The 26,918-nt window shown below is 45.6% G+C and overlaps 2 protein-coding genes across 4 annotated transcripts in view; one reads left to right on the forward strand and one right to left on the reverse strand.

Moving 5' to 3' along the window:
• The window catches only part of vti1a (vesicle transport through interaction with t-SNAREs 1A), a gene marked incomplete at both ends in the record, with an annotated part of 150,144 nt that extends 140,964 nt beyond the window's left edge, over positions 1 to 9,180 (reverse strand). For both annotated transcript variants that reach the window (XM_080542191.1, XM_080542192.1), the window contains 3 exons: positions 534 to 644; positions 1,564 to 1,622; positions 9,087 to 9,180. In XM_080542191.1, the coding sequence (XP_080398317.1) occupies positions 534 to 644; positions 1,564 to 1,622; positions 9,087 to 9,180 (264 nt within the window). The remainder of the gene's footprint in view (positions 1 to 533; positions 645 to 1,563; positions 1,623 to 9,086) is intronic.
• Positions 9,181 to 9,533: 353 nt separating this feature from the next.
• On the forward strand, positions 9,534 to 26,328 carry zdhhc6 (zDHHC palmitoyltransferase 6). Of its 2 annotated transcripts, none has more exons than XM_080541498.1 (11): positions 9,534 to 9,634; positions 10,997 to 11,565; positions 12,076 to 12,167; positions 13,437 to 13,596; positions 21,938 to 22,096; positions 22,319 to 22,372; positions 23,029 to 23,196; positions 24,089 to 24,130; positions 24,468 to 24,616; positions 25,892 to 25,938; positions 26,186 to 26,328. In XM_080541498.1, the coding sequence occupies exons 2-11, from the start codon at positions 11,299 to 11,301 to the stop codon at positions 26,287 to 26,289; spliced, it is 1,242 nt and encodes a 413-aa protein (XP_080397624.1). In that variant the 5' UTR covers positions 9,534 to 9,634; positions 10,997 to 11,298; the 3' UTR covers positions 26,290 to 26,328. The 2 variants fall into 2 exon arrangements, with proteins under 2 accessions (XP_080397624.1, XP_080397625.1); XM_080541499.1 differs by having other exon boundaries at positions 24,471 to 24,616.
• The last annotated feature ends 590 nt before the right edge of the window (positions 26,329 to 26,918 follow it).

The following is a 26,918-nucleotide window of genomic DNA, read 5'->3' on the forward strand; positions in this document are numbered from 1 at the left end:
TGCGTAGAGGGGTGGATGGGAGACGGACAGGTGTGATTTATGAATTACTAAACAAGGCCATATTCTGTAGCATCAACACAAGCCTACTACTCTCTATGGACCCTGTTTGGGCTTTCAAATACAGACTCTGAATTAACCACTGTGGACACATCACTGACCTTCAGTTTCTGCCTGTGTGTGTGTGTGTGTAGGCCTATATGTCAATGTGAAAACAGAGGGGGAGAGAGTGTGTGTACAAGAGTACCAAAGAGTATGAAAGAGGGTAAGGGTGTGGGTGTGCGTCTGCGCCAATGTGTATCATGTATCTTGGGCGTTCAGATACAGACGTGGTGTTTGGTTGCAAGGACAACAACAGTGAGGTATGTGTTCATGTTGCAATACAAAAGTCCAAAATACGACCTGCCCCTGTTGAGCAATATTCTGTGGGTAGATACTTTCTAGAATAGGCTAACAGTTCAAGTGTGTGTGTGTGTGTGTGTGTGTGTGTGTGTGTGTGTGTGTGTGTGTGTGTGTGTGTGTGTTGGGGTACTTACAAAGTCTTTCTCCAGCTTTTCCATTTCCTGCTTGTAGCTCTTCAGCCTGCTGTTGTACATGCCTCTGCTCTGGATGGGGATCTCACGCACCTCCAGATCCATCTGCTCCATCTAATCAAACGAACACACTAATTTAGGCCTAACTCAACTAACTGAGTTGTTACTTAAAACTCAGACAATGATAATAGACCCCCTCGAAAACGAGATATAATATCTCAAGGGGTTATTCCTAATAAAGCAATTTCCTCATCAATGTTTTAAAAAGCTGTGATATATATACTTTTTAATAATAAATAAATTTTAAAAAGAAATGTAGAACGCCAATAAATAAATACATTTATAGAGATAGAAAATGAATGTAGCACAGAAGTTGCAGTCTCTGGAAAACATAAAGAGATTCCAAAGATGAAAATACGAAATCTCAACTCCTCCAGCATAAACTTTCAATTTCTTCAGCGGCATTAACTTTAATCTATTCCGATGTTGATTTTAAAAAACATTGACTGTTCTTCTTCACGTCAGTCATCAAATTGATGAAAGTCGTGACAGAAAAGCAGTTCCGTAAATAAACAAGATACAATCGAATTGAAAGCCCTTCATTTTAAAGACACGTCGAGGCCTAACCGTGTCGTAAAAAATGCAGCCAAAGTACACGAGGTACAGCAGAGAGACAAGACTCTCTGAGGGAGAATTTGAGGAGCCTAAACAATATGACATAATTAGACAACTACAACTACAATATATGTGTTAGTTCACTCCCATCATTTTTATTAACAAGACGTGGAGGAGTCCCAACTCCAAATAATGGCATGAAATGTGTCATGGGTGTGTCACTTAAAAGCAAATGATTAGAAAGTGATCACGCCGTTAGCATGGAAGCAGTCTCTCGCCAAGTGAAGTGTGTGTCATGTCAGCGTACCACGCTAAGGATGATACAGGTGCAGTTGTCTGAGCCCGGTAAAATTGTTTCCTGCTCCAAATTCATTATTTAGGAAATGGGACAAGCAGAAATTACTGATCAAAGACGTACCAACTCTCTGACTTCTTCGAGCTGTTTGTCGACATTTAGAACCAGCTGTGTCTTCTCCTCTGAAAGGGAAACAGGAGAAACATATTGATCAGTCGATGGAGGAGCAGTGCGTTATGACAACAACCCAACACCCCCGCTACGGAAGGAAGAACAAACACAAGGCAGGAGAGTGCATTGAAGATATATTTACACATTCTCTTTCCGCACACCGATCCATATTTGATGTCTCTTATTTATCTGTGTGTAAAAGGGCTTTGTTGGCTTTTGTAGAGTCGGAGCGAGACACCTCGTGCCAACTCAAAGGGAAAGGAGATGTCAGCTCTGCTTGGTTTGAGTCCCACTCACGATGACTAAAACACTGTTCTGTCCTCACCCGGTGGCTTCAATTTCTACATCATCAGTTGAAGCTCATTTGGACTAAAAAGTTTCATATGGAACCCCTTGCATATTAGGCGTGTTGTGTTGTGTTGTGGCCAACCGTCTCTGTTTTAACTGATTCTGACACGTGTGAAGAACATCATAAGCACTTAATTTGTTGATCAAGGAGACTAGTAACAAACTTCATAAGACAATGGAATTTTAAAATAACAGATCTCAGTCACCTACACATTTTAATTTTACATCCTAGCTATTCTCTTTTCATCTTTTAAAGCAGCACTCTTTAGTCTCTGTTTCCATGGCCTAGCATTTATATCACAATTTGAACCTGATCTTTTCTTCTTGACTGTTTGACTGCCCAGTTAACTTCTAACCAACTTACTTCTAAGAAGTCACGGATTAGCCTACATACAAGACCCTTCCGTTGAATAAAGTTTGCTAAATAATTGCGAATACTTTTTAAATAATTGAAATTGTAGACTCAAAAAACAACAAACCACAAAGCTATATCAGTGATGAGTACACAACAGTGCCAACATTTCTTTTGGCCTTTGGGTCTGCACCGCCTTTTGCCAGTCATCAAATCCATTTTTAAAACCTGTGTCCAACCTCACAGCCTACACAGTAAACAGCCAGAGGCTATTCTCTGCAAGGTAAGACAGTATAGCCCGCTCCCGCGCTGGCCCAGGCCAAGACGAGCCTGAAATATGCATGGATATTTACCAGGAGTACCGCGGATTGACGTGCGCACAGACATGTAGTTTTGTAAACAGGGTGCAGAAAAGCAAAAAAACGTTGCACCCCGGCAAGATTCTTTTAGATTCTCCGCTCAATATTTTATCTCCGATGACTGACAGGCCTTCAGCTTTCCATAAACACTCTTAAGGAGAAAAAAAAAGTCATTTATGTTTAATGGAACGAGACCTTGCATTAGTCTACATTGTATTCTTATTCAAACCTTCCCAAATCTTCGGGATGGTAAGAAAGCAAAACAAAAACACGTCCATTTGATTCTCGTGTGAATGCTGAAGGCAAGGCCAAGGCTGTCAAGGACAGTGCCACGGCCATTATCAGCGCTCGTGCACATGTGACATAGAGCGACACGACAGCAACTGTGACAAAGACCCCTATGTTGAAGCTATTGTCATAGTATGAGATGGAGGGTTGTCAACCAATGGGCACAATCCAGCCACTTCAGGAGGGGGGGGAAAAATAAATAAACAAAATGAGAAATGTCTTCATGAGTCGCGAATGGAATTGAAATTCAAGTGCAAACTATTCTGGCAGAGGCAGAGGACAGTGAACAATTACTGATGGGGTCTGACGGGCAACTGGCTTTGTTCATATTCGTATGGGCTCATATCAACATTCTCCACAGACGGTGGCTGGGAAACATGGTGGAATTACACTGTGGAAGGACTTTATTGTTTCCACCAAAAAGACAATTCAAACCATGACCATTCAATCATTTCCTATGAGCCTCACCCCCCTCGGAAAGTAAACAAGCAAATGTGAGCTAAGCAATGGAAGACAATGCCAGCTGCAGGTTCGGATCAGATGGTCGGTGTTCAGTAGCTTAGCTACCCTGTAAATAGGTAAGGCAGCCGAGAGATTGCAAACAAAGTCTTTAGTGAGCCACACAAAGACAGAGCTCACAGTCACAGATTACCAAACGCAAAAGAATAAATGACTTGGTCTAATCAACACAGCAGGAGGAAGGACGATGCGATGCAAAACAAATTGTGATGTCAAAAATAGAAGTGAGGGAGCGGGATGTGAAAATCACATGATAAGCCTGAGAGATAGACGGAAAATGCCATGAAAACAATGACAAACAGACCTCAAATAAATGAGTTAGAGCACCTGAGAGCAGAAACATCAACAACACAATGCAGGAAAACCAGTTGGTTCAATTAGGCTACCCTTGGAGGCCATGCATTTGAATTACCATCCATTTCCGAGACCATTTCAAGTGATAGCATAGGTCAGTGATACTCAAATGACAGACAGATTTGTTGTGGCCCCCCCAAGCGACAACAAAAATAAGAATTTGGGGGGTTAAAAAAAAAAAACGACTAAACCAGATAGAAAACCCCAGACAGCAGAAGCCCCATCCCATAATTCAGGGACATTCAGGAAACAAGAGCCACTGTTACACGGTTACCCCCCCCCCCCCACCACCACCACCACCACCACCACCACCACCACCACGACCCCTTTTCATTGTGTTTATGTGCCAGTTCCAGTTTAAGTGTTGTTGTCTAATGCAAATACATTTTTCAAGAAGTAGGTGCAAATTACAGTGACCTCTGTACTGATAAGAGGAAGCACGTTGTCTTCTGTTAGATCGACACTCCAACCGTTTGGATTTGAAATCACTGTGAGGTCAAATATGAGGGACTATGGGCTCATCTTTTCTTTTCTTTTTTTTTTAGATTAGGTTCAACTTTATTGTCATTGTACAAGTACAAAGATGACGAAACGCAGTCTAACCGGATAGTGCAATAGTGCATAGTGCAAAAGCCATAAATGTATGGACGGTGCATGGTGGTACAGTATACAGTATTACAGTGAGTAGACCTATAAGTAAATGAATATAAAGTCAGTATAAAATATAATAATCTCAGCTACTTTCACCATTTAGAACGTTTTTTATTTTTTTACCTACTCCACCTATTTCAGGGCTCCAAAAGTATTGGAAAAATAATTTCATGTGCAAATAAAGTACTCATGTTTAGTGTTTTGTCAACAATCCTTTGCATGAAATAGTTGCCTGAAGTCTGTGACCCACAGACCCCACCAGACACAAGGTAGTAGGTAGGCTTTTTTAGGTACTTTTTAGCAAACTGTAACCTGGACATTTAGGATTTTAGGATAACTACTGGTTTCCACACAGTCTCTGTGCCTATTCACGCCTACCTCCTGGAGAGTGTTGCTGATACATGAGTAAGTTGTTTTGGACTTTTCTTAATTATGATGATAAGAATTATTGGGTCATCCAGTGTAGAGGTCTTCCTTGCCCTTCTAGACCATTTGGGATTGTGGAGTTCACCAGTGTCAAACTGTTGATTTTGGTAAGTCTTGGTCAGGTTTGGCAACAATAGAAAATTCCAATACAAAAGCCAAAAGCAAAGCCTGGAAACAATTTGAATATTTGTATTTATTTTGGTGCCCTGAAATAGGGCGACTATGCATATGTAAAAAAACATGGGTGTAATTTCTAAATGGTGAAAACCGATCGAAAAAAATAAAACATTGAATTCAAGCTGAGAATCTCCAATTCAACCTCATAGTAATTGTTTGATTTCAAATCCAAATTGTCGGTGTATAGAGCTAAAAGAAGAAAAAAAAGCCTCCTCATTCCAATACTTAAGGTGGGCACTGTATAAATGTTAAAAATTCTTACAATCCTTAATTCGAAAAACAACATGTCAGCCCTGACACATGTGAGCGATGGAGTTGGAGTAATGTTAGGCTACCACTCTCAAATTCATACACAAACCTCTGGTGAATGGCCTGACAGTCTGTGATGTCAACATGGGAATTAAAAATATATTTTGAAGCTATACAGTGCTTGTAGGTTCCTGCTGTTTGTACACATTACTATATAAGTAATACACTGAGCTAGGTGGAGCTGCCGTGGTCCAGCACATCCCACAGATGCTCAATCGGATTTGTGGTTTGTCCCTCCTCGGACCACTGTCGGTAGGTACTCACCACTGCTGACTGGGAGCACCCCACAAGCTTGGCCGTTTCAGAGATGCTCTGACCCAGTCGTCTGGCCAGAACAATTTGGCCAGATGACTGGGTCAGTCGCTCCCCAGTAAACAAAGAGTCCAAAAGATGTCCTCAGGGAAGCCGGAATGTGGGTTCAGATGACGTCTTTCTAGGACGTCCAGAGGACATACTGTATTTCTAGGACCGTCCTAGTAAGACGTCAATTGAACCCACATTCCGGCTTCCCTGAGGACGACTTTTGGACTCTTTGTTTACTGGGTCAGATCGCTCAGGTCTTTACTCCTGCCCATTTCTCCTGCATCCAACTTCAAGAACTGACTGAACTTGGTGCCTAATATATCCCCATATAGGCCTATATCCCACCCGTTGACAGGTGCCACTGTAACAAGATAATCAATGTTAATGTAACTTCATCTGTCAGTGGTGGTCATAATGTTTTGGCTCATCTGTGCATAGTTCAAGAATCAACGGGTAGGCTATATCATACATTTATACATCCAAAAACAAGTGCAGATTGTGTCTTCAAAGGAACATTTCTTTTTGTTTTACTTCAGATGTGTACTTGTGAATCAACAAAGATGAACATCTCTACAATACAATACTTGAAAGACAACTTTACTAGATTCCCTCAGTCCCATTAGGTCATGGTGCCCTGGTTATGTGGTAAACCACTGAGTCAAACTCCAAGGTTATCATTATCAGGTCAGGTTATCGGTTCACCAGTGTTACTGCTCAATGTACCGCTAAAACTAGTGCCAGTGTGTTCCACAAGAGTGGAGCCAATAAGCCAACTACCAACTCATTATCAGCTACTTTTTGAACATCATAAACCATTTTAAATGTCCACGTTATCGTAGAAGCAGATGATCATATACCGTAATCTACTGATAGCTGTCAATCACAAAACGACCAATATCAGATGGAGTCTGAGCTGCTCTACTCGTTGCTCAAAGTGTTCCAGTGGCCCTGCAAACTATTTGGTTTACCCTCTTCGATGTAAGGCAGCACCTCTTCTCCAGTTGTTCGAGCATGTAACCTACCTCAACAACACTTTTTTTTTAAGTCGTTTTTTCTGAGTGCGGCAGTCCCACTCATATATTTTTCATTTTATTGGACAGATACAGTGAAGACAGACAGGAAAATAAGGGAGAGAGGACATGTCAGCAGGGCATGGGCCGGATTCGAACACATGTCGACATGGGCATATGTGCACTGTAGACCGCAGTGCTAGACCACTGGACCACCCCAGGCCACACACTTCTTTTTCTTAGAAAGACTAGACTGGGCACCTGTGACAAAGACAAAGGCTCAACAGCTGGTGGAACATCACTGGAGACACCCAAAACATTAAAGTAACACTGACATGAAAGTGCTGCTGTGAATGATATGATGAGGTCGCTTTGCTGGTCTCATGGTGTTATAGAAGGGGTGCGACCATATCACCATATCACCATATCACCATATCACAGTTCTTGCCAACCAAAGCAACCTGGATGATTACTGATGCACACAAATACACAGATGAAAACAGAAAAACACAGGGCCGTCGGAAAGTTGTTGTTTTTTACCCTGTGGCACTGGTGTATTCCAGGTTCCGGACCATCCAAATGAATTTACTTGAGCAAGACTGTGTCATCCTTCTAACAACCTGTGATGTTTGGAGACCAGAATACACCACCACCACCGGAGGGAAAATCTATTCTGGTGAAAAAACATCTCATTCTAACTTAATTTCACCGATCCGCAAGAAACAACACAACAAACTCACAACAAATAGGATACCTTGGAGCAGAGTTTTATTGAACGATAGAGTGTTTTTCTGTTTTCGTCTAGCCTATGTATTTGTGTACAACCACCTCGTCCACATCTCCGATGACTTCACCTGGGACGAGCACACCAAACAGGTGGTGAAAAAAGAACAGCAGCACCCCTGCGGGCCCCTGCGGGCCTTCTACAGAGGCACAACTGAGAGCATACTGACTGGGTGCATCACTACCTGGCACTGCAACTGCACTGCCTCTGCCCTCAACCCCAAAGCGCTGCAGAGGGTGGTGCGGACAGCCGAGCGCATCAGGATGTGAGCTTCCCTCCATCCAGGGTATATAATATACAACAAACGGTGTCAGCTAAGCCCCCAGCCACCCCAACCACAGTGTGTTCGAACTGATGCTGTCCAAAAGACGAAGCCTCTTCCGGAGCCTAAGGGCCAAAATTCAGAGGCTAACCAACAGCTAACTTCCCCCAGGTGATCAGGCTCATAAACAAGCCTATGATAGACAATTGACTATTATCCCCAAGCACACCCCATGTACACAGACTACCTAACCTTAGGCACAGAGTCACTTTACTCGATACTACCTCTTACAGCCACCAAGTGCAATACCCATGACATTCTACTTGTATTATTTTATTTTATTTTACTATTCGTACTTCTAATTGTATCCTGTCTTTGTCTTCAAATGTAATGCTATTGGCATTTAGAAATGCATTTGGTCATTGTTTAGCTACATTTTGTGTGTAACCCTGCATGCAGGGCTCGCGGATAGCTGCTTTTTACAGATCAGTCGGGTAACTCGTACCCCAAGGAGTACCCCTCTACTAACCCCTAACCCAGGGAACCCCTCTACTAACCCCTACCCCAGGGAACCCCTCTACTAACCCCTACCCCAGGGAGTACCCCTCTACTAACGCCTACCCCAGGGAGTACCCCTCTACTAACCCCTACCCCAGGGAACCCCTCTACTAACCCCTACCCCAGGGAACCCCTCTACTAACCCCTACCCCAGGGAACCCCTCTACTAACCCCTACCCCAGGGAGTACCCCTCTACTAACCCTTACCCCAGGGAGTACCCCTCTACTAACCCTTACCCCAGGGAACCCCTCTACTAACCCCTACCCCAGGGAACCCCTCTACTAACCCCTACCCCAGGGAACCCCTCTACTAACCCCTACCCCAGGGGGAACCCCTCTACTACATTGGACAGTCAACGTCATGTCTCTGTAGCCAAAGCAGACTTTCCCCCAGCCGAGGGGGCTGATATTCATGACTATAGACATACGGTAGTATAAACTGTCTAAGCCCCTCCCACATTGACGTAAGCCACTCCCCCTAACGGTCTAAGCCCCTCCCACGTTGACGTAAGCCACTCCCCCTAACTGTCTATGAGCCCAAATATATGATGATTTAGCAGTAACATGTTAGATTTTACCAGTTACTATACACTGCTTTATTTTTCAGGGGATGCTGATTATGACATGTAATACACACTTGTCACGTGGTAGGCATTGAACTACTGAAGCTTATCTACCAGCTGGCTGATAACTGAATTATTCAGTTGTTGACATCATTAAGCTAGCAATGCTAACTGGCTAGCTAGCTGTCAGAGGGGAGTTTGACAAAGCTTACCTCCTCCCAGTTTAGGAATTCTTCCAATTTTGTTGGTTATTTCTGCTGTCAGGGTCCCAAAGTCCAGCTCGTAGGCTTCGAAATCTGAAGACATGTTGAGGTTTGAGTTTAAAGCAGGTTGTCTTTCTGGCTGACAGACAAGCTAAGGGATGATGACAACAAGAGCTCGAATGCGAATACAATCCGTCACTTCCTTGTTGTGCTACAGAGAATTGTACTCGATAAGAAAATTGTGACTTTCTTATTTTCTCTCCCCCCCCCCCCCCCCACTGTGTCTGTGAAAATGTATAATAATAATTTATTACTTTGGATCTAAAAAAAACTGATTGGATATTTGTGATCAGAATTGACAACAGGCATTAATACTTCAGGTGGTGGACTAGACTAGACAGCTAATGTGGAACTAGGATAATCATTCCCCCCGGATAGTTCTATGTCGTTCCGCATCGGGAGGGGAGAGGTGATGCTGTGACACATCCGGGAAGTTGTCTAAAAGAGAAGAAGAGAAGAATCCTAACACAAGAAAATCAAGGAAGTAGCGAGTCAAGGTAAGTCATTTAAAGAGACAGCTTTCCCACTTCGTTCATAAAAACGGACCGGTTGCTTTTTTAAATAATATCATAATTACATCTTAGATCAAGTGTGTCTTTGATCAACACCCATGTCAGCTCATAGTAACTGGATCATAACTGTGGATCATGATCATGTCACATCCATACTGACTGGCTGTGTTCGGAATGGCATACTAGCATACTAGCATACTACTCATACTAGATATGACCTAGATTTTGAGTATGCAGTGTGTTCACACTGTAGATTATGTGAAATGTGAGTATGCAAGAAATGTATACTAGATTTTCGGTCGGCTGGTATTGGCATACTTATTATGAATTTAGTAAGCAGTATGCAGTATATACTAATTGAGTATGCTAGTATGCAGTATGCTAGTATGCCATTTCGAACACAGCCTCTGTCTCAGACTGACGGCATCAGGTCAGGCGGATCATTGGTGAAGAAAAACATTCAAACAAGACAACTTGTTAGAATTATTATTATTATTATTATTATTATTATTAATTAAATGTCAACATTTCTCGCGTTTGATTTTGCTTGGAGATGTTCAGAGAGATGGGGCTCATATCTGCTTGTCAGACGAATCGCTACCCTGTACTGGTCCATCTGTTCTTCTCTCTCTCAGTGAACAGGTTGAATTAAGGTTCTATCTCCATTTTTGTCAAAATTGAGTTTTTTACATAATCTGATCCATTAGGTGTTTATTAATGCCTGTGTGGTGTTATTTTTTTAAATGTTGACATTTCTGAGTTAGTAATTCATAAAATACAAAGGTTCCATCTCACAAAACATAATGGAATGTAAAAACTTTGACGCTCAATATCTCTGAACTGCCCTAAACGGAGATAGAACCTTATAGTTCGAAGCTCACGAGTTGTCAGGGCAGGAGGGATGCAGGGATGCGCAACATCTTCTGACTGGCCAATTCTTACCATCAAGCTAATCTAATCTAAACTAGCTACCATCATTAGTAATTACATGATCAGTTAGAAATGATGTAGTAAAGTCAACATTGAACAATATTAAGGGCCGGTTTCACAGACAAGGCTTAAGCCCAGTTTTGGATTAAATCACACTTTCAATGTAACATCTCCATTGAAGATGCTTTTGTAGTCTGGGACTAGGGTTAAGGCGTATCTGTGAAACTGGCCCAAAGTGTGTTAGGCGTTTTCTAGCACTGCAACCTAACGGGTAACTTTCAAAACCGTTTTGACAAGTACATTGGCTTTGCTGGGTTGTGTCATCAAATAACTTTGGTAACAGAATGTTTGTTTACCACTACTCTTGTCATTCACAGTCGTGTTTTTTTTGTGTTTTTTTAACTCTCTCTCTCTAAGATGGAGAACTTGTGTCTCTCAGAGGGATAGTACACTCACAAGAGCCGCAAGAAAAGATGCCGCTCCTCGCCAGTGGAAAGAACTCTGGGACGCAGAAAGCCCCTGTGACTTGCAACCCAGCCGGTTCCTGGGTGTTCAAAAGACTAAAGGAAAAATGCCTGTCGCGTCTGTTCACTGCGCAAGATAGTAGTGAAAAGCAGTGTGTTTAACCCTCTGTGTCGTTTGCACTCAAGGAATTCATTAAAGACCTTCATCACAACCCTCAACAGAACTTTTAAATAAAAGACAACCAAAAACATAAGATGAATTTCCTGTCAGCCATTGTGACATTCGAGAACCTCCATGAGGTACGGAGGTTGTGTCACTGGGGCCCGGTCATCGCCTTGACTGTCATTGCTGTGTGCTCTTCCATGGCTATATTGGACTCCATTATCTGGTACTGGCCATTGGACACCACTGGAGGCAGTGTCAACTTCATCATGCTGCTCAACTGGACCGTCCTCATCCTCTACAACTACTTCAATGCAATGTTCGTGGGCCCCGGCTACATTCCCCTCGGATGGAAACCAGTAAGTCCTCTAACTGGGATGTCGCGTCGAGCAGTTGCAGCTAAAGCAAGCCATGGTGTGCAGGCTTGTGATCTAGACCAGTGGTTCTCAAACCTCTCCTCTGGGAGCCCCAGCCGCTCCACATATTTGATCTGTTCCACCACCAGCACACCTGATTCAACTAATCAAGTACAAAGTAATTATGATTTGTATTTGATTAGTTGAATCAGGTGTGCTGGTGGTGGAACGGATCAAATATGTGGAGCGGCTGGGGGTCCCCGAGGAGAGGTTTGAGAACCACTGGTCTAGACGAACAGTAACATGCCTGATTCAACTCACCAACTGAAACCTTGATGAGCTCAAGGAGCTGTGTTAGTGCTGTGCCAGAACAGAAGCCTGCAAACCCCATCGCTATCCAGGACCAGTATTACCACCTGAGCCCCTGTGTCCTTCCATCTTTAGATCCCTTCTCTTTAATGTCTGAAGTGTAACAGTATTTAGGCGTCTGACATCCTTTCTCCTCTTTAACAGGAGAATCAAGAAGACACCAAGTATTTACAGTTCTGCAGAATGTGCCAAGGATTCAAAGGCCCACGGTCCCACCATTGCCGCAAGTGTAACAGGTAGGCTAGAACCCTAGTGGATAGTGAGTTGGACTTGGGATCGGAAGGTTGTGAGTTCAAATCCCGCCTGAAACCACACCACTACTAGTGTGCCCTTGGGTAAGGCACTTAGCCCTCAGTTACTCCAGGAGGAATGTCCCTGTAATTCGTAATTGTAAGTCGCTTTGGATAAAAGCGTCTGCTAAATGACAAAATTAATTAAATTAAAATTAGAACCCCTCGGTGTTGGCCACACTTTCCCTTGGCTTGTCGCTACGAGTGTACTCTGTTTTGTTGTGGATCCTTTTAATGGTCGATGGTTGGATGATGAGCATTCTTGTGAAAAAATGTTTGTGTTGTGCAGAGCCTGGATAGGATGTTTGTGTTGTGCTGCAGAGCCTGGATAGGATGTTTTTCGAGGGCTCTAAACATTTTGGGTCAAATGGTCGTAAACAAACAAATGGTTAAACCCTTTTTAAGCTGTACTAGCGTATGTTTATAGCTATTCACCCAACCATTAACTCTTTCACACTAAGTAGAGCACTAAACCACTTAACTAAGAGGATTAAGTAAGAGGAGGAAATGACTTTGGAGAGAGTTTCACGAATGGACACAGTTGTTCTTCTCCATAAGATAAGGGAATCCTACAGTTGTTGTTTTTTTCGCTGCATATTTCTATGTCCCCATGCTCTGAAAGTTTGATCCCCTCAATTGTGACGCAGTCTGGTCAATTGGTCCTTAAGTCGGCATCCGATTGAATGTAGAATAGATAGAAGATAGATAGAATACACTTTATTGTCGTTGTACAGTTGCCTATACAATGAAATTGTAGTGGTTCTTCTGAAGGTGCAAAAACAGAAAACATATTCACAAACATATACACATATAACATATCACAAAAACCATGTATGTGTGCTGCAGCCAACTCTTGTTATAAAAGCCTGTCTTTCTGTGTCCTGTTGATATTGTTGTACACCTGTTGTCTGTTACTTGTTCTTATTTTAATTTGTTTGCCTTTTATAACCTGCTATGACTTTCGCTCTTTTATTATGTTTTATTATGTTTCTTGGCTAAAACACATACAGATCTGGAACAAGGCTAATGACATATTTTTATATTTTTATATTTTTATATTTGTATATTTTTATATATATATATATATATATATATATATATATATATATATATATATATATGTGTGTGTGTATATAACCCTAAACACCACAAAAACAAACAACATGGCTTCCTCTCAACCACTGGGATAAGCTCCTCTTCGTCTTCATCTTTCAGGTGTGTGATGAAGATGGACCACCACTGCCCGTGGATCAACAACTGTTGCGGACACCAGAACCATGCCTACTTCACCAGCTTCCTGCTGCTGGCTCCGCTGGGCTGCGGCCATGCTGCCTTCATCTTCATCATGACCATGTACACTCAGCTCTATGAGAGGGTGAGTCACACTAACATCAACCCACTGATTCTAGCACTGTGATTCCAAACTGAACTGTGCTGTTCTGGTTGGGATAAATAAAATAAAAACGAAACACATTGCGCTTTCCAGCACAGCTTGGATCTCTATAAGTGAGGCAGGGTTGGGTGTGTGGGCAGTTACTGAACTGTAGCACATAGTGTATGGCTGGAAGTTTGGAAGATAATCAAAAAGAAGAAAAACACTGGTGAGCTCAGCAATTGCAAATGACCTGGTAGGCCAAGAAAGACTTGTGTGGATAACCGAAGAATACTCATCATAATCCCCCCCCCCAAAAACTGCTGTCTCCAGGTCAGGAACACTCTCCAGAAGGTAGACATTCATGTGTCAAATACTACCATCCACAGAAGACTCCAGAAGAACTACAGACACTCCACTGCAAGGTGTAAACCATTAGTTTGCAACAGAAACCTGATGGCCTGTAGAGCTCTGGAAAAGGTCTTGTGGACAGATGAGACACAGTTAACATGAACCAGAGTGATAAGGGGTAAAGTGTGGATTAAAAAAAAGGAACTGATGTAATATGGTAGAGTGGGTGTTGGGCGTTTGATGGCTGCCACTGGAACTGGCTCACTTCTCTTTATTGATGATGTTACTGCTGACGGCAGGAGTAGAATGAATTCTGAAGTGGACAGAAACATATTGTTTCTGTCCACTTCTGCTGAAGTACGAGCAAATGCTTCAAGTCTCATTGGACAGCACTTCATCATACCGCAAGATAATGACCCCCAAACTTACTGCCATAGCAACTGGAAAGTTCTAGCGTGGCCAAGTCTGTTTCCAGATTCAAATCGAATTGAATAAGTATTGAATTAGCTATAGAGAGAACCTAAGAAAACAACTGAAGATGGCTGTAGTACAGGCCTGGCAGAGCGTCACCAGAGAAAATACCCAGCGTCTGGTTGGGTTAATGGGTCACAGACTTCAGGAAGTTATCGCATGCAAAGGATTGTCGACCAAATACTACACATGCGTGCTTTATTTGGAAATTCTATGATTTTTCCCCATATTTGGAGCCCTGAAATAGGGGGAGTATTAAAACATTTATAAAAAAATAGTAATAGTATATTTTAGTATTAAAATATGTTGTACTTTCTAAATGGTGAAACCAATCTGAAAGAAAACAATAAATAATTAAAGTGGAGAATCTCTACTGACCCCACACTGTGACTGTACACAGTAACTGTAACCAGGGAGTAGCTAAAGGACTGTAGAATTTAGGAAGGGCTGGTTATCTAACTAACTCGGAGCTAAATCGGCAGTGTAGGAGGATACAGGCAGGGGGCGCCAGCAACCCTTTAGACTAGCAGTACTAGCATTAGCATTAGCATTAGAATTAGCATTAGCATTAGCATTAGCTAACAGACAACTAAACACACAGTAATGTAGCAAAGATGAACAAACACATTTATTTAGACAAATGATATATACATCCCCGGATATACTCCCTCCCAGCCGGCCACACACACACTCAATCACTCACTCACACGCAGGGCCTGGCCTGGAAAAGGCTTAGAGTCCCGGACTGAAAGGAGCGCGTTGAGGCCTGGTTGGAGCTCGCATGGGCTTCGAGGAAGGCAGCAGACAAAGGGGGGGGTGACGTAGCAACTCGAAGGGAAAGGGGCTTCTTCGTAGTCCACGACGAGGTGTGAATGGCTCAGGTCCGGTGGTCCACGGTCGGTCGCAATCCACCTCGGGAAGGCGACGGCTTTGTCCAGCTTGGGTCTCGCTTGGTCCAACGTTAGCAGCCGGCGGCTGGCAAGGCTGGCTAACGGGGACACAGCTAAACTGGGCTAGCGCTGCCAACTCAACGAACTCCGAACTCCCGCGGTGCTGCGGGTAGCCCGTGATTCACTACTAACAGTCAATGCCAAAGGCAGGTCTCCTCCGACACTCAGAGTCTCCCGTTCTCCTTGGGGACTGTTGAGAGATGTTGAATTGCTGCTGTAAGGTTTGCCCTCTGTCACAGTGGTAAACTCAATAATCACTCTTCAGGTCTTCAGCTTCAGCACGGTGTGCGTTTTACTGACTCCGCCATCTTAGATCGACTTCTCGTTTTCTCTGCTTCTTCTCACTCTCGTTACTCTCATCACTCTCTTCACTCAGACCACTTCCGTCGCTATATATACACCAACCGAACATACATCCGGTCACGTACGCCAACCATACATCCGGTCACGTACGCCACTCAAAACCACGCCCACTAAACTGGCGCTTACACAATACTAAACAAATCTAAGACAGAACTTATACAATTACAATAACAATACATACACCTTCCTGAAAACGTACATGAACAGTATGGAAAATAATAAAGGAAATAACAGGGGCAAAAATAGGGCTGATTCGGGGAAACTAACTGGCTCTAAATTGTGGGCCTTCATAACAGCCGCCCCATGAAACCCTCGGTTTCATTTAACTATGGAAGGCACACTGGCTAGGCTGCTCTAGCAGCATGAGGTATGAGGTGATAGTGTCTAGGCTAGTGGAGGTCTGAGGGCCAGGGGGCATCCCATATCCCCACTCCCTTCGAGTGGGGGGTGTAGGTTGGTAAGGGTCATAAAACTCATCCACAGCAGGTGGATAGTCATCTGGGTACATGGACCCTTGGGACCTCTCCGGATACTTCAATGGCTCTTCCTGCCAGGCATGGGATGGTGGGTACCTGTCAACCTGTCCAAAGACCTCTTCATAATGGTTTCTCCTGGAACCTCTGGGTTCAGAACGACTTGCATGGCTGTGTTTCTCCAATTGCTCCTCTGCATCTCTGGGTCTCTCTCTGTAGAGACCCTGTGTAGTTTCTGGGGAGTAGAGTTTCGGTGATCGCCTGGGTTGGCTTCCATAATGTCTCTCCTCTTGTACTTGGCTGAAGTTTCTTTCGTATTGGTCTCTAGTAGATTCCAGGTGGCCCTTGCTCATGTGATTGTAGTCTTTGGAGACAACTGTTGGTCCTTGGCTTTTGTGCTCAACCTTCTCTGATTGGTTGGCTTGGAACTCTTTCAGAAGATGACACAGCTTGTCCTTCAGGAAGTTGGCCTCTTCCACATTCTCAATGTGTATGTTGCTCAACACATCCAAAACATTGCCTGTGTCTGGAATCTGTGTCCGTGTCATCTCAGCTCTGGAGCTTGTCCCCTGGTAGACACCCTGTGGCTTGGCAAAGGTTTCCTGCCATGGTCTATTAGAGTCATCAACACGTATTATTTTAACCACATCCATCTCCTGGTCTGTGGCATCAGAGAACCGGCTCTTCTTCTTCCTCTTCTCAGGGTACTTGTTTATGTTTTCGCTAACATTGTCTTCGACGCCGTCCGGACTTGCCCCGCCTTCGGGCGATATAGCCTGACGTCTTAACCTTTTCTCTCCCGGTTTCTGCTTCTGTTTGCACCACTTTCCTTGTAAGTTCCTTCGCCTTTTCTTGCCGTGTTTGAACGGACTTTTACGGATGCGTGGTTCCGTGTCTTCGGCTACGGGGTCGTCCAACAACACCACAACTCCGCTGCTCTCCGTTGGCTCCGCCTCTAGCTCCGGCTCTGGCTCCTCCTCCTTCACCTTCAGTTGGGTGTAGGCCATGGCCACAGGTGCAGGCAGAGCTAGCTCCAACTCAGCGGTCAGCGGAGTATCGTCCGGCTCTGGCACCGCCGGCGTCTTCCTCCTTTGAGCTGACCTCTTCCTCACCGACAAGCTAGTAGATCTTCTCCTGCTGGGTTTCGAGACAGGGCTGGTAGATGTTCTCTTCACGCCCGGGACTTCGATACGCACTGTCTTTGCTTTAAGGAGGTCTATGGCGTAGACGTCCTCCTTTGACCGTACGTAGAGCTTCTCATTCTTGTAGGGCGCAACGTCTAGCGTCCACAGCTTCTGGACGTTGTCTGGTAGCGCCGCATTCATGGAGTCCACACTGGTGTGAAGGCAGTTGATGGTCTGCACTTCTTCGGTTCGGACATGGAGGGATGACGTAGCTCTCCCGTTTCTATCTCTCCACTCGGTAGCGCCTTGGAGGGCCCACCCAAGCGCAGTCTTAACAGCCATCGGGCAGCCTCGTGGTCCTCTCAGCGGAGGACGGAGCGACACGATCAGTGCAGCGTTGTCCGAGCCGATGAGAAGGGTTGGCTCCGCTCCTTCTATCGGATGTAGGTCTACTCGCCGTAGGTGGGAATATCTTGCGCGTAATCTCTCCAGGGGGTAGTCGTAGCGGGAGAGCGCTAGCTGGTCTGCGGTGAAGACATTCTTAAGCCGATATCTGTCCGACGGCCGCCCCGCCGGGGAGATAGAGAAGTTGATTCTCGCCCCGGTGACCTCTTTACGGTCGCGACGTATCGTGCGCAGAGTCAGCTTCTCCTCAGTCCCTTGGAGCCCCAACTGGCGCACTGCCTCCTGGAGAAGGATGGTCCGTTCCGACCCGTCGTCTAGAACGGCGTACGTGTCGTACACAGCGTTGTTGTGGTGAAGTCGGACCTTCACCACCTTCAGTAGGACCTTGGAGCCGCTGCTCTGGGTTGGGTCTAGGTAGTAGACAGGTGTTTCCTCTTCCGGTGCGCTACCGGACCTAGGGCTTCTGGTGCCCTCCGTGGACCTGGCGAGGGAGACCTCGTGTAGGATGTTGAGGTGGACCTCCTCACAGCGGTTGCACTTTCTCCTCAAGGTGCAGTTCTTAGCCAGATGGTCGCGCCCACAGTTCCAGCACCTCTTGTTCTCCTCGAGCCACCTCTGCTTGGCCTCGGTACTCAGGTTGTTGAAGTCACTGCACTCATTGAACCAGTGCTCGCTGGTGCAGTACGGACATGGCGGTGGACCTCTCCGTCCCTTTTGAGGGGGTTGAGAGGAATCCTTTCCCTCAGGTCGGGCTTTCCTCTCTCTCCGAGGCTCCTCCTCCGTGTGCAGCACTCCTACTGGGCGTCCTCTGTTCGAGCTCGGCCCGTCCCAGCGGTCTCCCTTCTCCCTCTCCTTCTTCGGCTCAGCGTAACCCATGGCGTCTACGTTGGTGTCATGCACTTCCTCCAGTAGGAACTCCGCGAAGGCAGCCATGCTCAGACCCAACTTCCCGGGGTTACGAACGCGCTGCTGTCGCCGGAACCTCTCCTGCCGGAAGCGTGGGATCTTGCGGAGCAGCCGCTCTACGTTGGAGGTGCTGTTGATCTCGCTGGCGCCAGCTGGGCCCTGCGTCTTCAGCATTCCAACCAAGGTGTGCACGCGGAGCGCGAAGTCATCCAGCGCCCGTTCATCCTTGATGGGGGCCTGCTGTTCGAGGGCTTGCAGTTCAGCAAGGGCGTGGTTCCAGGGACGACCGTAGCGGGCATCCAAGTCGGCGAGCGCTCTGGTGTAAGGTGTCGGTGCGGAGGCATGGGCCAGAACCATGTTGTGGGCTCTGGGGTTCCTCACATGCTGAAGGAGAATCGCATATTTGTAGGACTCTGAGCAGGAATCGTCCAAGAGCGTGTCTAGGCAGATGCGTAGTTCCACATACTGGCTCCTGTCCTCGTCCTTGAAGAAGGGGAACTTGGGTCCCTCCACCTGGGGAAACATCCTGTAGTGGATGATCGGGGCTGGAGTGACGGTCTGGGTGTCCGGCCTGCATGCATTTTGGTGCACTGGAGGACCTAGGGGTGTGCTACGCTCTTGGGGAATGGCTCCCCTCCCGGGCAGCGACGCTGGCTCCCTCTGGGCCGCGTAGCGGTCGGGTCCCTGGTCCTCTTCCTTCAAGGTGGTCAGCTGGGCCTGTAGTTGGACAGTCATGGCGGGGGTCATGGAGCCATCGGCGGGGGGTTCAGGAGATGGCACTCGAGAGGGCCGTGCGGATGATGCTCTGGAGCTACGGGCCGACGGAGCTCTGCTGATGCACACGTCGCGCATGGTCTGCATCACTTCCGCCATCGTCTCCGCGTGCAGTTGCTCTCTCCCCATCTGGAGGCGCTCGCGCTCGAACTGGATGCGTTCCCTCTCTAACGCCTCCTGGCGCTGTCTCTCCGCCGCACGTTCCCTCTCTAACGCCTCCTGGCGCTGTCTCTCCGCCGCACGTTCCGCTCCTTCCATCTGGAGGCGTTCACGCTCGAACTGGAGGCGTTCCCGCTCTAACGCCATCTCGGCCTGTTGGCGCATACATTCCGACAGCGCGGCACTACTCCCTCTGGAGTGCATGCTATCCGCCCCAGAGGCAGAACTGCCCACGGAAACCCTGGACCGGGAGGAAGCCACTGAACGGCAGGAGCTAGGTCTCGAGCGCGCCGTACTGGGAGGCAGATCGTTAAGGCTGAGGCCCTCCCTCTTCCGCCCGCAGGCGCTGTCAGACCGGGCCTCTCCTTCCTGCTCTTCCGTTTCTACGGCAAAACCCTGCTGTTCTGCCATCTCATCCTCAGGCTGGTGCTCTTTGATGGCTGTCTCGGTGCTATCCACCCGCGCGCCGGCGGACACCTCGGCCTCTCCGACCACTGTATCCCGTGGAGTGCGCTCCTCACTACCACTCAGTGAGCTTTCGAGCTCAAGCTCATACTCTTGTAACCTCGGAGGCAACCGCGGGACTCTCTGTGGTCGTGGCTCTGGCTCAGGGGGCGGAGAAGGGGGGGTAACTGTCTTGTCTGGTTGGCTGCGCTCAGCCATGCTATCACTACACAACCTATCCGGCTCGAAGGACCAATTGTAACCAGGGAGTAGCTAAAGGACTGTAGAATTTAGGAAGGGCTGGTTATCTAACTAACTCGGAGCTAAATCGGCAGTGTAGGAGGATACAGGCAGGGGGCGCCAGCAACCCTTTAGACTAGCAGTACTAGCATTAGCATTAGCATTAGAATTAGCATTAGCATTAGCATTAGCTAACAGACAACTAAACACACAGTAATGTAGCAAAGATGAACAAACACATTTATTTAGACAAATACATCCCCGGATATACTCCCTCCCAGCCGGCCACACACACACTCAATCACTCACTCACACGCAGGGCCTGGCCTGGAAAAGGCTTAGAGTCCCGGACTGAAAGGAGCGCGTTGAGGCCTGGTTGGAGCTCGCATGGGCTTCGAGGAAGGCAGCAGACAAAGGGGGGGGTGACGTAGCAACTCGAAGGGAAAGGGGCTTCTTCGTAGTCCACGACGAGGTGTGAATGGCTCAGGTCCGGTGGTCCACGGTCGGTCGCAATCCACCTCGGGAAGGCGACGGCTTTGTCCAGCTTGGGTCTCGCTTGGTCCAACGTTAGCAGCCGGCGGCTGGCAAGGCTGGCTAACGGGGACACAGCTAAACTGGGCTAGCGCTGCCAACTCAACGAACTCCGAACTCCCGCGGTGCTGCGGGTAGCCCGTGATTCACTACTAACAGTCAATGCCAAAGGCAGGTCTCCTCCGACACTCAGAGTCTCCTGTTCTCCTTGGGGACTGTTGAGAGATGTTGAATTGCTGCTGTAAGGTTTGCCCTCTGTCACAGTGGTAAACTCAATAATCACTCTTCAGGTCTTCAGCTTCAGCACGGTGTGCGTTTTACTGACTCCGCCATCTTAGATCGACTTCTCGTTTTCTCTGCTTCTTCTCACTCTCGTTACTCTCATCACTCTCTTCACTCAGACCACTTCCGTCGCTATATATACACCAACCGAACATACATCCGGTCACGTACGCCAACCATACATCCGGTCACGTACGCCACTCAAAACCACGCCCACTAAACTGGCGCTTACACAATACTAAACAAATCTAAGACAGAACTTATACAATTACAATAACAATACATACACCTTCCTGAAAACGTACATGAACAGTATGGAAAATAATAAAGGAAATAACAGGGGCAAAAATAGGGCTGATTCGGGGAAACTAACTGGCTCTAAATTGTGGGCCTTCATAACAGTAACCCAATCCTTTAGTATAGAGTTAAAAGAAGACAAAATGCTTCCTCTTTCTACTACTGGCCGCTGTACTTTGTTGTGCACATTGTGTTTTAATTGGGCTCAGAACTCATTGTCAACAATGCCTTTCAGGTGGGTCACAAACAGCCTCTCCTAAGGTACAGTGGTGTCTCCTCTGCTCTCCTACAGGTGTTAGACTCCTACTGGGTTTCACACTGTAGACGTGGAACATTAACGTTGGTGCTGTGTGCAAAGATAGTGCATGAGTAATACCTTCAAACGTGTCGTGTGGGGTGGCACAGGAGCAATCTTTCAACCTTAAAACAGACACACTCGTAATCATAACGGAATGGAGACATTGGGTGTACTGAGGTTGTAGTGAACCCACAAGTGTGCAGTTTTGCCTTCTTCTTCTGCAGTTGGTTAATAATAGGCGGTGGTGCTGAGTCTCGTTCTACCCTCTCCCTCCAGATCTCCTTCGGCTGGAGCACTGTGAGGATCGACATGAGTGCCGTCAGACGTTTCCAGCCGCTTATGCCCTTCAGCATCCCCGCCTTCGCCGCCACTCTCTTTGCCTTAGGTCTGGCGCTGGGAACCACCATTGCAGTCGGCATGCTGTTCTTCATACAGGTAATACCCCAAGCCTTTTCCTCTATATACTATTTGCTCATTCAATTACCTTCAATAAGTTATGTGTTGTCTATATCAAGACGTGATGTAGTGATGAGTTTGTTATTGCACTGTTATTACACTGTTATTACACTGTAGTTATCCTGATAGATGAGCCACTGGCATGTTTTCATATTGAAGGTTTCCCACCAAACTCTTTTTTTTCCCCTCCCTCCCTCCTAGATGAAAGTGATCCTTCGAAACAAGACCTCAATCGAGTCCTGGATTGAGGAAAAGGTGAGTGCTTTCTTGGGTGGGTGAGGTGATCACTGTAGGTTTGGTTTTATTAGCCTGACGAGGCCAGATGTTTTCACAAGACTCTCAGGCCTCCTGAAACGACTGGAACACCTAGAGCTTCCTTCTGACAGGTTCCTGTCGCTTCTCCATATGTGTTCTCTTAATTCCTTTCCTAAATGCCGCTTTTTCAATGTGCCTTTGGTTTACATACCTCAGGGTAACGTTGTAACGGTTGATTAGTGATGGCAAACAGAGAGAATTAAACCATACCTGAACAACAAACCCTGTTTCCACTTGAAGCCCCAACCTCCACAACCTCCTGAATTGTCAGAAGAGATCAACTGACTGATAAGTACCTCCTCTGGACAGCTCAGAGCCTGGACAGAAAGACTAGGTTTTATAGAGCTACTTTTATAGAACTCCCCTGACAGTGTTTGTAAGTCACAACCTCACAACCATTCCTCCGGTTTGCTTTACCAAAACAGTGATAAACTGCAAAAAATATCATAAGTGATGGTAATCCAATGTATCTCCCTGCTAATGCTGATAAACCCTGGCATGATGATAAACCACAAAAAACATAGACCTACAACTAACCAGGTTCTCTCTCTCTCCCTCTCCTCCTCCCCCTCTCTCCCTCTCCCTCTCCCCTCCAGGCCAAAGACAGAATACAGTACTACCAAACAGGGGAAGAGTTCATCTTCCCCTACGACCTGGGCACCCGCTGGGAGAACTTCAAGCAGGTGTTCACCTGGTCAGGAACACCTAGGGGTGACGGAATGGACTGGCCTGTCCACCAGAAGTGTCACCAGCATACCTTAACCGTACGTGTGACCTCATATATATTTAAGTTGTTTTATACAAAGCAGCTTACAGTAAACACGCAAACACATGGTGCACACAAATTTACTTATTTATTCATTCATTCATACAGTAGGGCCTTATAGACTGGCAATTACAATACCATGGGTTGGAAAGGAAATGTGGCTATGTACTGTTAATAGCAAAGCATATCTTAATATGAATAATCTGACTCCAAAGTAATTTAATTAACACTTTGCGAATAGTTGTTAAGTTTGTATTGATTTGGGCAAGAATGGTTACGTTAGAATGAATCTTTAATATAGGCTTTAATTATACTGTAAACTTAAAAAACAAGGTAAAACTTATTACAAGGTAAATACATACATGGCCCTAACCCTAATGAGGGATTTTAAATGTTACCCTCATTGTAAATGATAGAAAGACAGAGAAACAAAGCCACAGGGTCTGTTACTACTGTACTCTACAAAACAACAGCTGGCCAGAACACAAAGAGAAAGCTCCTGTCCTACAGTCTGTTCTTATACCTGACTTGCAACCATAGGATTTAAATTAAAAGCTGTTTGCAAGGAGAGCCAATGTGACCTCATCCTGTCAACTCTGTTCGTATGACACACCACAGCAGCATTAACGTGTTCCCAAGGCCTCAGGTCTGTAAGACATCACACAGATCACATCACACAGATCACATCACACAGATCACATCACACAGATCACATCACAGTCATCCCATCGGGAGAAGGAATCTCAAGATCACATACAGCAACCAAATAGCTACAAGAGACAGTGTCAGCACATTTACTATGTCAGCACACTTCAGGTTTTTATATTGGGGCACAATTAACTACTTCAACAACTTTTTCCGACCATTAACCGGTGTTGTTTCCTTGCTAGATCGAGCAGCTGAAGCAGAAAGCTGACAAGCGAGTGAGAAGTGTAAGTAGCTGCCATTGTTGTGTTCTTCCAGCAGAGGGCGGTGTTCGTTTACAGAGGAGGGGTTTGGAACGAGCGTATTTTGGATAAGGACGAGTATGGGTTTAAATCTGTGTTGTCTAGGTCTAGGGTTGGGATCAATTCGATTTCAGTTCAGGCAATTAAAGTTAAAAAATGTTATCCTTTTCAGATAATTGAGAAATCATTGAACATAAATACCTTTTTGCAATCATTGAATTGTAATTTACATTATGTACTTCTCTGAATTGACTGACCCCAGGGGTGGCCTAGGTCAGTGTCAGGTGTGTATAATAACAGGGCTGTACTCTGCCTTGGCCAGCAGATCCAGTACAGGGTGGTGGAGGACTACAACGGGGCCTGCTGCCCAATGAGCAAGGGCCTCAACACCTTCTTCAGGACCCCCTGCACCGAGGAGCCCAGGATCCGACTCAGCAAGGGGGAGACCATCCTGGCCACCCGGGGAACCAAGTGAGTCACTCTGAGGGCCTGGGGGCCAGCTTGAGGAGGGGGGGGTCTTCAGCTGGGACCAGCTAAATAAAAAGGGAGTTTCAAGATTCTAGAAACTGCCTGGAATGCATCCACGCTCATACTCATTAATACCGTGAATTTAAAAATAAAATAAAAAAATTAAGCAAATGTTGCCAGTTCAGACCAGTTTGGCGGGGCTACCACCACAATGATTTCACACATGCAGGGACTGGAGTGAAGGGGTTCCTTCTAGGTTTGAGCTTAGCATACCCATAAAGTTATATAAGGTATTAAGTTATTTCATGTATATAATGTTGATTACACAGAATTAGGCTTAGACGAAGCCTTTATCTAAATTATTTGAGTAGAGATTTCTCCTACATTACAAGTAAATAACATCAGAGGAGAGGCATCACCTATTCTTCAAAACTGAGCTAGCTAATGTCATGGATGTAATTGATTCTTAATAGATTGAGTAGAACTTATAAAGCACAAAGAGCTTAAATCAATTGTCTCCAAAGAGCCTTTTATTAAGCAAAGTTACATGAGCGCAGAGAGAAACGAGCAGACCAATAAGCAAGAAGCGAAAGCCAAAAAGCCAAAAGCCCCCAACGATGGGTGGGACTCATATTTATAGAACTGTCCTTGGTCATGTGGTCACTATGTTATACAAATCTGTGATTACACAAGTTATGGGCCCTGTCCATAGTCAGAATTATTCACTGCGCCACAGATCTTGGCCCATCCCTTACAGGAAGGAAATGGGCCTTCCTTGAGCTCTAGATTCGCCAAACTGTAGAGAGACTTCAATTTCTCAGTATAAAATGATATTAAACCACAACACTAACAACATGGCGACTACAATGACAATCCCCAGGCACCTACACAGACTAAACTGTGGACTGTAAAGGATTGATCCACATCATTATTTGTCTCAGTTGTAGATGGCCACTGTAGTCATGGTCACCCATCGCCAAATATTAGTTCCATTCAGTGTCTGAGTGCCCTTATGGAATGTTATGCTAATTTGTATTCCTTTTCTTTTTCTTTCCGTTTTGTTAAGGCCTATTTATGTTGCTTTTACGATTCCGGTTTGCATACAGACAGTGTGTTAAGTAGGCCTTGGCCTTGGCCTGCAATATTGCTGTGCTTATGGTACTCAGGATTCATCCATACATAAGTGAATGTAAGCCGACTGGACATTTTAATTGTTTGGTTTTTTCGTTGTGTGGTTCCATTCATCCATTAATGTTTGTGTGCGTTTGTTTTCTGTAGATGGTGGATGTATGGAGATAAGGTTCTGGACGAGGAGCAGACGACAGGTATAGTACGGCTTACCTGCGCACATCTTCCAACCGTTTTGCTAAAGAGATTGAGAACTGGAAATGAATTGAATGAGACTTAAAGTTCTCTTTATTTACATTAAGAAATTATTTGTCTGTCGTTTCATATTTATTCAAAGAAAAGTAAAAGTAAATGACACTTACTGAATCCGACCCTTGCTGCAAAAATGTCTTGTTGACACGTGCTGCCAGACGACTAACGTCTTCTCTTCGCTTTCTCCTTCAGCCGGAGTCCGTACGAGGGGATGGTTCCCACGCCGGTGTGTGGAGAAGTGCCATTATGACACAGCAGCCAGTGAAATCACCAGTGAAGAGAAGAAAGTTAATTAATATATTTACATTTATAGAAAGCAGGGGTGTCAATCTCAGTACCTGGGGTGGGGGGCAGGGTGGTGGCGGGGCTACCTGGGGTGGGGGGCAGGGTGGTGGGGTGGTGGCGAATGTAGTGTCTTCTGGGTTTGGATCATGAAACTTCACTGCCGAAGTTTCACACTCAGCACTCCGGTTAGGACCGGGCCGTGATTGGCTAGGATTAGGGTTAGTCCACACACTGGTTTTCTATCTGGATAAAGTACATTTTTACCCCCCAAAATATTCATAAAGCTTTTGAGCTAAACTAGACAGTAATTTCAAGGGAAGAATTGACAGTATATCAGCAGACAACGCGGCCCTACAGGAGTTTTGTTGTTCGGTGTCTCTGACATAGAGAAAGTCTTAAGTGGTAGGAGGAACACAAGGCTATGTTGGGAGCCTTGCGACTTAATTGCTTTAGGAGATGACGTTTACTTGAATCTGTTGTTTTAACTTTTTTGTTGATGTCCTTTGCCGATTATGCAATGCCTTCGCCCAGCTTAACCCAGGGCTTTGTCATACACATTTCTCTGTATTCTTGTACAGCAGGAAGAAAATACACTTTTATTTTTATTTTTTATTTTTGTAAAACAGACTGTCACCCTCAA

Source organism: Nansenia antarctica (assembly GCF_963989245.1).
Source record: "Nansenia antarctica genome assembly, chromosome: 11".
Classification (NCBI taxonomy): domain Eukaryota; kingdom Metazoa; phylum Chordata; class Actinopteri; order Argentiniformes; family Microstomatidae; genus Nansenia; species Nansenia antarctica.

Excerpts from the sequence above, each read along its gene's own strand:
- zdhhc6 (XM_080541498.1), top strand. The coding sequence starts at position 11,299 with ATGAATTTCCTGTCAGCCATTGTGACATTCGAGAACCTCCATGAGGTA. Across the intron at positions 12,168-13,436 it reads CATTGCCGCAAGTGTAACAG|GTGTGTGATGAAGATGGACC; the intron begins GTAGGCTAGAAC and ends TTCATCTTTCAG. Across the intron at positions 25,939-26,185 it reads GGACGAGGAGCAGACGACAG|CCGGAGTCCGTACGAGGGGA; the intron begins GTATAGTACGGC and ends TTTCTCCTTCAG.